The 11,797-nt window shown below is 33.2% G+C and overlaps 2 protein-coding genes across 2 annotated transcripts; both read left to right on the forward strand.

Moving 5' to 3' along the window:
- The first annotated feature begins 1,482 nt into the window (after positions 1–1,482).
- On the forward strand, positions 1,483–6,140 carry LOC129874658 (glutamate receptor 2.9-like). The gene is made up of 5 exons (XM_055949976.1): positions 1,483–1,970; positions 2,780–4,083; positions 4,258–4,570; positions 4,749–5,140; positions 5,263–6,140. Exons 1-5 carry the CDS (start codon positions 1,703–1,705, stop codon positions 5,782–5,784), a joined length of 2,799 nt encoding a protein of 932 aa, XP_055805951.1. The 5' UTR covers positions 1,483–1,702; the 3' UTR covers positions 5,785–6,140.
- A 1,742-nt stretch (positions 6,141–7,882) lies between these two features.
- Positions 7,883–11,626, forward strand: LOC129874659 (peroxidase 19). The gene is made up of 3 exons (XM_055949977.1): positions 7,883–8,414; positions 8,794–8,994; positions 10,994–11,626. The coding sequence occupies exons 1-3, from the start codon at positions 8,154–8,156 to the stop codon at positions 11,573–11,575; spliced, it is 1,044 nt and encodes a 347-aa protein (XP_055805952.1). The 5' UTR covers positions 7,883–8,153; the 3' UTR covers positions 11,576–11,626.
- The last annotated feature ends 171 nt before the right edge of the window (positions 11,627–11,797 follow it).

The raw sequence follows: 11,797 nt of genomic DNA on the forward strand, positions 1-11,797 counted from the left end.
GTGCTCTGACTTTTGTTATTATCTTTCTATTACTTTCTGTACTTTGATTACTCTATTTTATCTGTGTCGCTTTCGTTATTTGCGTTATTCGTTATTTGCTTTCACATAACGCTTTGAACTTCTTAGCTTTATCTGACCTCTTTTTATGTTTCTTTTGAGCCGAACGTCTCTCGGAAACAATCGTCCTACCTTGGTAGGAGTAAAGTCTGCGTACGCTTTACCCTCCCCAGACCCACGTTGTGGGATTTCACTGGGTTGTTGTTGTATATAACTTACATTTAGTTATAAATTGTAGTAATACTTTATCAATAATAATAGAATAATAGAAAAAGTAATTAATTGTGCTCCAAACTTTTCCATTAAACGCGCTACTTTATTCCATATATTTTTTATTTTATCTGAATTTATGAAGTTGGAGTTTGTTAAGTTATACTTTTACAATATGTCTTTCATCATAATTTAATCATATATCTTTAAAGTATTTTAAATTGTCAATTATTATGACTTATTGTATTTTTTATATAATTTTTAAATATGTATATTTTAAATTTAAAAATAGTGAAATTGAATTATTTTGCTAAATTTTAGAAATTAGAGATATAAATCATATCTAGTAAAAGTACATTTAAAATCAAAATATTTTTTATGAAATGTATGACCAAACACAAGTTCAACTTTAATTCAAACTTTTAAACAATAAATAAATTTATAAAAATATAGAAGGAAAAAGGCACAAACCGTGAAAAAAATTATTTAATGCAAAAATATAGAAGAAAAATGGCAAAAGCTATAAATAAAGTTAAATGACAAAAGTACCTTCTGAAATTTAATTCCGGGAAGCACACACATTGACGGTAACGTGTGTGCTTGTTCCCATTTCTTAATTACTTTTTACTTTAGTTCATGTCATTTCAACATGTTAAATTTCACCTAAACAATAGTTCAGATAAAGTTTTATTTTTTTTTAACACAAAAAATTGATCTATAAGCTAATGAGAGTCAATTTAAATAGTAGTGACTTCATGAAAGAGAAGATTATAATTTTGTTGATCTTAACTATTACTATAATTTTAAATAAACTTTTACAAAATATTTCAATTATAAGGGCATTCATAAATTTTATAGTATGAAAAGTTAGAGTAATGCTTTGTACTTCCTCCATTTCATATTATTTGACTCTTGACCTAATATTCTTAAGAAAATTAATAAAAACATATTTTATTAAATTAATTTTATTAATGATACTTTGAAATTTTGAATTTTACGATAACTATTATATATTATTAATATATAAACCAAGTATAATTTAAAAATATTATTGAGAAGGAAAATGTTGAAGAAAAAAATTGTTGTGTGTGTCAAAAGTGTTAGGCAACTGAAAGGAGAGAGCTAGGTGGGCTCCACAGTGTCACCTCCCCTGTTACAACTTACATATGAGCACAAAAATGATGCAAGTTGAAGGATAAAATTGTTTGACAACTCAAAAAAATTTAAAGGAGCTACAAGAAATCCTTTTCTTGACCAATAAAATTACATCAATTCAGTGTAATTACAAAACTATCCTAATGTGCTCAATTTTCAAGCAGCCATGTTGACGGAAAGCTGCTTGCTTCTTGGCACCATGTTGACGGAAAGCTGTTATATATAGTAGTTAATTTTGGAAAGGAAGACATATTTTCAGCTAAAGTAGAAAAAATAAATCATGAGTACTTTTAAGCCCTTCCCTATGTTAATCTTCATCCTCAAGGTCTGTGTTTTTATCTCCCTTGTAGCTGTCAAAGCAAGTACTGCAAATGAAACCATAGAAATAGGTGCAATTATTGACTTAAATTCCCGTATTGGTAAGGAACAGAAAACTGCAATAAATATAGCAGTTGGGAATTATAACCATGACAGAAGAAATAAAAAGCATCTTATAACACTTCATTTTAGGAACACCAGCAAGGACACAATTCAGGACCTTTTCACAGGTTTGATTTTTGACATTTATCAATTCTTTATCTGGTCTAAAACCTAAATCCATAAGGATTTAAGTTTATGTACTGTCATTTTCTTGCACTATCAGGGTTGTTTCGTTGATGTTTTAATCGTATTGCGATTATAATGCATGGATTGTTATATGGGAATTGCTATATGGAGAATAAATAACGCAAGAGGAATCTTAGTAGCTTAAGTTGGATGGCTACTTGGACTTTCAATATCATGGGGTTCATTTCTCCATCATGTAATCCCGGCCTCCCCCATTTCCCCTTCTCCTGCCCCCAATATTTATTTATCTTTTTTTAAAAAAAGAACAAATAAAACATGGATTATTGTTATTTGGTGAATAAAAAATACAAGTATTGCTTTATAGGGACAACCTATTGTAGGGATATTACTTGTTCCACCTTTTCTTCCGTATAAAATAATGCATGAATTCTCGTTTAACTTAAACCTGTATTAGTTATGCAACGTTAGGTTTCCAGTATTAGAATTCGTATACTAATGTGGATTTTAATAGGAAACCCAAACATCATATAAAGGTATACAGAGATTAAATGGTAATGCGAGGTTCTGTACTTCATACCATATATACGTTGTATAAAACAATACAAATTTTTATACCAGGATTGTTTTTGCTTATACTTTGATTTTTGACATGTTACTAGTAGTTAATGTCTATCATAGAGATTTAGCTATAGTTATTTACAAGTGATTTGCTTGTACAAATATTTTCTTAGACTGTTGGTGCATAGAACTAAAACTCATTTCGTAGTTGTTTTTTACAACTGTGGTGCAGCTGAAGAGCTTGTTAAACAAAACCATGTAAAGATGATAGTGATTGGCATGCAGACTTGGGAAGAAACAGCTTTAATTGCTGATATTGGGAAAAGGCATCAAGTTTCAATTATCTCTTTTGTTACAGCTTCCTACACACCAGAATTGGTGCTGCTTAAATGGCCTTTCTTGGTGCAAATGACTACAAGCAGCTTGGACCAAATAAATTGTACATCTTCAGTAGTTAGTTCCTACCAGTGGAGGAAAGTTATAGTAATTTATGAAGATGACATGTATAGTGATTCTAGTATGCTTGCAGTTCTAACTGAAACACTTAGAGGACATGGTGTAGAAGTAGAGCATCAACTAATTCTTCCACAATTCTCTTCTCTATCCGATCCAAGGGAGGTTGTTCGACGAGAGGTAGTCAAGTTACTAAGGAAACAATCAAGGGTGTTTATCGTTCTTCGTTCATCAGTATCCACTGCAACTCATCTGTTTAAAGAAGCCAAGGAACTTGGACTTATGGGAAGAGATTCAGCTTGGATACTTGCAGACTCTCTTGCTGATCTCTTGGATTCTGTTGACACAGCCTTTATTTCATCTATCCAAGGGGCTTTAGGAATCAAAAATCACTATGCAGAAGCCACTAAGTCTTTCCAAGATTTTAAAGGTCAATTTCAAATGATTTTCCAATCTGAATATCCTATGGAGGATCACCCAGAGCCTGGAATTCATGCTCTAAAAGCATATGACAGTATCACAGCTTTTGCTAAGGCGGTGAACAGTTTGGGAACAAAGAGTTCCAATGACTCAGTTTTGCTGAAAAACAGATTTCTTTCCAGCAATTTCACAGGTTTGAGTGGCAATATTAGTTTTGTCAATGGAGCACTGTCACACCATCCAACGTTTAGGATTGTAAACGTTGATGGAAACAGGTATAAAGGACTTGTCTTCTGGTCATCAAAGTTTGGATTCTCGGAAGTTCCTGAAGTGGAAAATGGGGAGAGAATTTGGGTTGATGGATCCCGTACCATGAAGTCTAGTATGGTAAAATGGCCGGGAGAATTGAAACGTGTCCCAAAAGGGTGGGCAATGCCTACTGATTCAAAACCATTGATTATTGGTGTTCCAGGGAGGACATCTTTCGAGAAATTTGTAAAGGTTGAAACGGTGGCTGAGACAAATGAAAGGAAGTATACTGGTTTCTGTATTGATCTTTTCAGAGAAGTACTTAAAATTTTGGAGAAAAATTATTCATTACCATATGAATTTGAACCATATAATGGATCATATCCTGATCTGGTTCAGCAACTGACTAATAGGGTAAGCATTTTGTTTCCGATATCCTAAATACTATCTGGCTTTTCACCTTGTTTCCTATTTTTCTATGGCACAGCACCCTGTGCTATACCAAGCAAAAAAACATTTAGTACTTGAGGCTTGCTTTGGACTCGTGTAATTTTTTCATGTTTTGATATTTTCCCTTAATTCTGTCAGAACTATGATGCTATTGTTGGAGACATAACGATATTAGCGGAAAGGACAAAATATGTGGAGTTCACACAGCCATTTGCAGAATCAGGGTTGACCATGGTGGTTCCAGTGAAGTTTGATAGATCCGAGAGGGCATGGATGTTCTTGAAGCCTTTCACTGGAATTATGTGGATAGCAACAGGTGCTGTCTTAGTTTACACAATGCTTGTAGTTTGGTTCATGGAGCATCACTCCAATCCTGAATTTAGAGGCCGGTGGAAAGATCAACTTGGAACTGCAATGTGGTTTACATTCTCTTCACTATTTTTTGCTCACCGTAAGCTTTGCTATCCATCATAATCATTTGAAATCAAACAACTTGTGACTTTTAATGCTAAATGAAGTGTCAGTGAAATGTTCGTTTTTTCAGATAAGATCATAGTAAGCTCATTAGCTTTGTTTAAACAGTAAATCTTGCAAGGAGATAACAATTTTTTACATTGGCTGATAATCAGGGGAGACTATCAGAAGCAACTACACCAAGACTGTAGTAGTGGTTTGGTTTTTCCTGGTCTTCGTGTTGACCTCGAGTTATACAGCTTCTCTGACTTCAATGCTAACTGTTCCAAGACTGGAACCAAGTGTGAAAGATATAGGATGGATAAAGAGAACAAACGCAACTGTTGGATGTGATGGTGATTCCTTTGTTAAGGATTATTTGAGGCAAGTCCTGGAGCTTCAAAATATCAAGACCATTAGTAATCAGGACGATTATCCAACTGAACTTGAAAATGGAACCATCAAAGCAGCCTTTCTTGAAATCCCATATCAGAAGGTTTTCCTTAGAGAGCACTGCAACCAGTATGTGGTTGCTGGTCCGAATTACAGATTTGGAGGACTAGCCTTTGTAAGTACACGACGCTACTTCTATATAACTTTGATATTTGCTCTTTTTGAAACCATGACCAGTCCCATTGTTCTGTCTTTAGTCTGTATCTCTTATTTGCATAACTTGACTGATGTTACCAGGCATTCCAGAAAGGCTCTCCGCTAGCTCGTGATGTATCTGAAGCCATACTGACTCTAACACAAGATGGTACGCTTAACCGCTTGGAAGAACATTGGTTTGCTTTGTCAAAGAATTGTGACAATGTTCGTGTTGATGAAACAGAAAGCCTCACCCTAGGGAGCTTCTGGGGCTTATATCTAGTCTCTGGTGCAACATCTACTGTCTGTTTGCTATTTTATGTGTATCATTTATTCAGAAAATCCCGGCATCTTAGTGGAGCATTTCATGACAACATAGTTCATCCATCAACTGATCAAAGTCTCCGGACAAACACAGCTGGAATTATACGGTATAACCAAAATGACAAGCCAACAGTATCTTTAAGGAGAGTAACGTCTGGTCGGGCAGCAGGGCTCGGGGTAGAGAGGGGGCTTTCACCAAAATGGCACTTGGTGAGTCCTTCAGACGCTGCACAAATTTTTGATGGCTCTTCCCAACATCCTCAAGTTGCTATACAATTGGGGAATTTAAGGTCAGATTGAAGTGGGATTATTCAGAGTAACAAAATGACAAAACAAACTAGACTAGGTAGGTTTTCACTTTTCTACATAACTTTTTATAGTTAATCATTGATTCCTCTGAATCAATCCAATGTAAAGGTTTCGATAGAATTATAAATTGTGGAATAGGGTAGCAGAAACAAACAGAGAATTCTTTGAAATCTTTGATACATTCAGAGCAAGTCTTCGACAATCCTGACAGATGGTTGTCCTGTCACAATTCTGTAACACAAAGATACTGGTGGCACAAGAAAACAGTGACGAACCCTATAGTCTAGTGGTATTAGTAGAGTTTGTTTCCGATATAATATGTGTGAGTTAGATTATTGTTGCTTCCATTCTTTTTCTCTCTTTCTAATTGAATTGAGACTTGTCTAATGAAGCCACAAGGATAGTGAGGACGTATATAGCCGAGCCCAAATAACTTATTGAGGCATAGTCATGGTTGTATAGGCTATTAACTGCGAGAAAAATGATCAGACCCAACAGGATGATACATAATGTGTATCAGAAGTAACACTTTGGTTGAAAAATTATCCAAAATTTAACACTAATGCAACTCAATGAAAGTCTGTCATCCTATTAAGTATAGGTTGGATTCTATTTTACCCTCATTTAAAAAAGCTTTATAGGATTCCAACTCGTGGACAAATGGATAGGCAATGTGGAATGATTATGACAACATGAAAGTTCGAATGTTGTGAACTCTCACAAAGTGGTCACTCACTTGGAAACAAAAAATTTATACTTGAAAGGGACTTTTTAGTTTTTTAAAATTCTCCTTTTTCAAGGCCACAATTAAAGCTTGGCATGAGAGATGTGAAGCCTGAATTGCATGGTCCACAGCTTTTACTGAGCTCATTTCTGGTAGAAAGGTAGTGATATCAACAAAGGGATGATTGAATTTTAAATAGAAAGAGTAAAAAGTGCATCTTTTGTGACCTGCTGTCTTGTGTGAAAGTGAGGTCCCTCATTGCACTTGCACATGCTATGCATTTAAGTGATCTGAGCTTCAGAAAGGTCTTTCTAGAATTCTTCTTTAGGTGTGGTTTGAAATGGAATTCATTTTGTGGTGAATATTTTCCCATAAAAATGGGGTATTACTGAATAAATATGTTTGTTCATCAACAAAAAATGAAAGAAATTAACTAACGTTTTTTTGTTTTAATTGTGATTTGAACCGTTGTTTCCGATGACTTTCACCTGGTCATACTTTTAGGTGCTTCATTTTGTTGTGAATATTCCTTTGAAGCACAATTTGCATTCATTTGCATATCTACATGGAATTAGGCCCGTTTCAAACCAAACATGTTATGCTGTAAAAATACTTTTGTTTTTTTAAAACAAATAAAACAAAAATAGGCTCTCTCTGATCATAACAAACAATTCACTAAAGCAAACCAAAAGAACACAAAATTAACAGTTCCAAGACTCATTTTCTTTTGGCTTGTTAGGTTGTGAAAAGAAAGGGACAATCATGAGCTTAACTGCTTCTTTGCTTGAAATACAAGTTGCTTTTGCTTTAGTTTATGTTTTGCCTAGCTACCTCTTCTTTAATTTGGTGTTGAATATATTTATTATAAAAATGAAATGGTGAATGCATATTGGAACAGAGAAAATGAGAAAAGTTACTATTGCACATGGACATATTATTAGAATTTCTTCATGTTTGACTAAAGACACCAGACACCTTACCTTTTACGACCCAAAGCTTAGTCACTGTTCCACTCATCTTTAACCTTTTACTTACCTTTTTTTTACTTGTCCAAATTTTAACATAGATTCTTTAAGTGTACAACTTAACAGACGGTTCCATCCCTTTTGCCCCCCCCCCCCCCCTCTTCCACCCCCTCCCAAGATAAAAAAGAGCAAATTGTTAAGAAGTTAAATGAGTCAAGTGAATGAAAGAGTCCAATCAACAATGTTGAAGGCTAGCTCACTTGATGAGTTGACAATTGAGGTAGAGAGTTTAAATTTCATCGGTAGAATAACATTTTTTTTCCCTTTCGCCCTCCCTGGCTTAAAATATATATTTACGTATTTGAATAAAAGCTAGTGTAATAGATTATTTATACTATGATCATTTGTCAGTGGTCACATCTACCGTAACTAAATATGAAAAAATAGAAAATGTCCAAGTATATATTCACCTGATGGTTTTCTGTCTGCCATCATATTTATTTATGTATTCCAAATATTTATTGATTGGGCATCTCCTCACGGGTCCATGATTCTTCTTTGGAACATGGCTACTTCTTGTCTGTCTATACTCTGTAACAGTCACCTTTCGATTTTTCCTATATACTTATCCACTATTTCCTATTTTGTCTTAGTCATTAAACCAAACCACCATGTCTTCTTCTCCCACATTTTCTTCCACTGCCACCATTTTTATGTTCCTCTTCTTCCTCAATTTGCCCTTCTCCAATTCTCTGCTACCAATCAATGCCACCCTTCGGCGGCCGCCTCGACAACTCTCCGTTAACTACTATGCCAAATCATGCCCTCAAGTTGAATATCTGGTGGGCTCTGTAACCTCCAACATGTTCAAAGAAGCTCCTGCCTCTGGCCCTGCCACCATTCGCCTTTTTTTCCATGATTGCTTTGTTGAAGTAAGTCACAATTTACTAGCAATAGCTTTTTTTCACCATAATTTGAATTTTATAAGTGCTAGCTAGGCTCAAAAATGCTACTATAGTCTTAATGAATAAAATTATTCCATACTTATAAAGCCGGATTCAAAATTCCAACTTTATAGATTCACATGTATGTACATATTTTATAAAATTTATTAATATATATAGAGAGAAAGAGAGTTTGAGCTAAGCTATTGAGTTCTGTCGAATTTGTAAATAATATTGTGCATCCGCCTCTGAGTACCTTTACGTGGTGGTGAAGTAGTCGAGTTGTGCTAAGTTGGCCCGGACACAATTGTTATAAGTTTTTTTTTTATAGTATATGGGTGTTTTTAACTTCACTGTTTGAATGCAGGGGTGTGATGGGTCAATATTGATATCAAGTAAAGCAGGAAGCAAAGAATTAGCAGAGAAAGATGCAGAAGATAACAAGGATATAGCTAAAGAGGCATTTGAGGGCATAAATAAAGCCAAAGCTGTTGTGGAAAGCAAGTGTCCTGGTGTTGTTTCTTGTGCAGACATTCTTGCCATTGCTACCAGAAATTTTGTCCACTTAGTAAGTCTACTAATTCAAATACCACACAAACTAAGTCTTCTACTATAATTTAAATGGTACTATAGTTCTTTTTAAGTCCGTTTATTAAACGAGAAAAGGCCAAAAATACCTTTGAACTATTTGAAAAGGTTTTAAAATACTCTTTATTCACCTTTGGTTTAAAAATATCTTTTCATTCACCTTTTTGGCTCACTTGTATCCTTGAAACTAAGAACCCTCTTTTATTTTATTTTTAAAAAAATATTTCATATATGTAATTTTCTTATTGGATAAAATAAAAACCACTTTTCTACTAAAATTTTTTTCATAATTTATCCAAATCAAAATATATCCCTCTTCAAGACCCCATTTTTTTTAAATAAAAAAAAAACAAGTAATTTTTTGTATTTTCCATGGCTTCTTCTTGTTTTAGATAATTAATATATTATTAAAAAAATTAGTAATACCACAATTCTAAAAACATATTATGTTATTCAAAAATTCTAAGCAATATCTATCTTCCATTTTTTAAAGGAAAATTTGATAACATAAATTTTTTTGCTAATAATTCTCTGTGATAACTAATTTCAAACAGAAAATTTCACAAAAAGTTGTAATTAAAGATTAACACAGTTAAAAAAAAAGATAGATGTTCGTAGGGAAAAGGAAAGTAGGAAAAGAGAGAAAAAATTATAATTTATTTATGAATAAGATAATATATTGCTACGATATGACATTATTAATTTATTTATGAAATATTTATTATCTAAATCATAATTAAAATTTTGATTTAATTAATTAAATCTTAGTAGTTAATTTTTTCTTATATCATGTGTCTTCAATTCAAGTAAGAACTTGGAGAGGAGCCGAATTCAAAAAATAATAATTAAAAAGGCTACAACAAATACAAAATGCTACTAGATTTTCAAAAAAACATAAAATTGGAGTCTTGAAAATGTATATTGTTTTGACTTGAATAAATTATGAGAAAAAGTCTAGTAGAGATGAGATTTTTATTTCATCCAATAAGAAAATGACACATAATAAATATTTAATAAATAAATAAAGGGTTGTTAGTTTCAAAGGTATAAATGAGTCAAAAAAGTGAATGAAAAGGTACTTTTAGACCAAAAAATGAGTAGGAGAGTATTTTTAGATCAAAATGTAGATAAAGAATATTTTTGACCCTTTTTCATTTGATAAATTAACAAGTGTTTACCTCTTAATTTGAATTTAGAAAAAATATCGAATGAAAATACATGTGTCTTCAATTTTTTTCTCAGTAATTACATGGTCAAAATTGATAATTTTGTTTTATTCTCCTACTGATGTACAGTTCGTAACCTTTTCCTATATATTTTTACTTCAATAAAGCCTTTCCTTTTTGTACTAAACTTTGCACGTAAGGCACCACACAATAAGTCTAAATAAAACGGAAAGAGTGAGCCATTTGGTCTTCTTTCTTTTTCATCGAAATTGTCTCCTCATATTATCCAAATTTTATGAGAAGAATCAAACAGTTCTCGATTGTTTAATACATTGGCAGCAATAGTCCAAAATCGTGCAGAATTATATAAAAAAGGTTGACACATGAAAAGTTCAAAAATATGGCTGTCCAAGTTTTGGCATGATATGATGAACAAGACAAAAGTCATACTTTTATTTTTGGTCAATTACTCCATTAGTCATCTATGCATATGTGGGCGAAAAAGTACCAAATTGCAGTAAACATTGCTCATTTGGAGTGGTAGTTAAAATATACATGATCAAATAGATTTAGAATGACACTAGACATGTGAGCTAGTACATATTTTAATGTAATCTCGAGGGCTCCAAATGAATTCTTTGGGATAATAACAAACTTTTGACTTTGTCTTTATTCAAAGGGCCATAGCATTTTGAATACGGGATTTGTCAGAATTCACTAATTTTGATCCAAATTTTGTATTTGTTTTAAAATTTTATCATAAAAATTTGTTGATTATTTCATAATAGCTTAATTTCATGATTTGATGAATAGGTTGGAGGACCCTATTATGAAGTGAAGAAAGGAAGATGGGATGGAAAGATATCAAAGGCATCAAGGGTGCACCAAAATCTTCCTCAATCAAATTCAACAGTGGACCAACTTTTGAAACTTTTTTCCTCTAAAGGACTCACCCCAGAGGACCTTGTGGTCCTCTCTGGTGCACACACAATAGGTTTTGCACATTGCAAGCAATTTGTGAACAGAATTTATAACTACAAAGGGACCAAGAAACCTGACCCTTATATGGATCCTAGACTCTTAAAGGCCCTCAAAATGTCATGTCCACAATTTGGTGGAAATGTTGATATTGTAGCACCATTTGATGTGACAACACCTTTCTCATTTGACAATGCTTATTATGGGAATTTGGACGCTAAATTGGGATTGTTGGCTTCTGATCAAGCTCTGTCTTTGGACCCTAGGACTAAGTCATTAGTTCAAGTATTGGCAAAGGATAAACATAAGTTTTTTCAGGCTTTTGCTGATGCTATGGACAAAATGGGAAGTATTGGGGTCAAAAGGGGAAGAAAGCATGGGGAATTTAGAAAAGATTGTACTATCCATCATATCTGATTTTTGGGTTCTTGGATTATTTCATTTTTCCTAATTATTCATTTGATTATTCCTTCTTGGTCCTTTTTTTTTTAAAAGTAATCTTGTACTGCTTGAACACATCCATGATATCTCCGCGGAGAAAGGGGAATTGAGAGTGAAATTCTGATTAAAAAGAAAAAAATTCTGAAATATTTCTCCGTTTCAATTTATACTTTCTTTTTCTTTTTTCAAAAGTTTTAT

Source organism: Solanum dulcamara, chromosome 11, assembly GCF_947179165.1.
Source record: "Solanum dulcamara chromosome 11, daSolDulc1.2, whole genome shotgun sequence".
NCBI classification, from domain to species: domain Eukaryota; kingdom Viridiplantae; phylum Streptophyta; class Magnoliopsida; order Solanales; family Solanaceae; genus Solanum; species Solanum dulcamara.

Excerpts from the sequence above, each read along its gene's own strand:
- LOC129874659 (XM_055949977.1), top strand. The coding sequence starts at position 8,154 with ATGTCTTCTTCTCCCACATTTTCTTCCACTGCCACCATTTTTATGTTC. Across the intron at positions 8,415-8,793 it reads TCCATGATTGCTTTGTTGAA|GGGTGTGATGGGTCAATATT; the intron begins GTAAGTCACAAT and ends GTTTGAATGCAG. Across the intron at positions 8,995-10,993 it reads CCAGAAATTTTGTCCACTTA|GTTGGAGGACCCTATTATGA; the intron begins GTAAGTCTACTA and ends TTTGATGAATAG.
- LOC129874658 (XM_055949976.1), top strand. The coding sequence starts at position 1,703 with ATGAGTACTTTTAAGCCCTTCCCTATGTTAATCTTCATCCTCAAGGTC. Across the intron at positions 4,571-4,748 it reads TTCACTATTTTTTGCTCACC|GGGAGACTATCAGAAGCAAC; the intron begins GTAAGCTTTGCT and ends GCTGATAATCAG. Across the intron at positions 5,141-5,262 it reads GATTTGGAGGACTAGCCTTT|GCATTCCAGAAAGGCTCTCC; the intron begins GTAAGTACACGA and ends TGATGTTACCAG.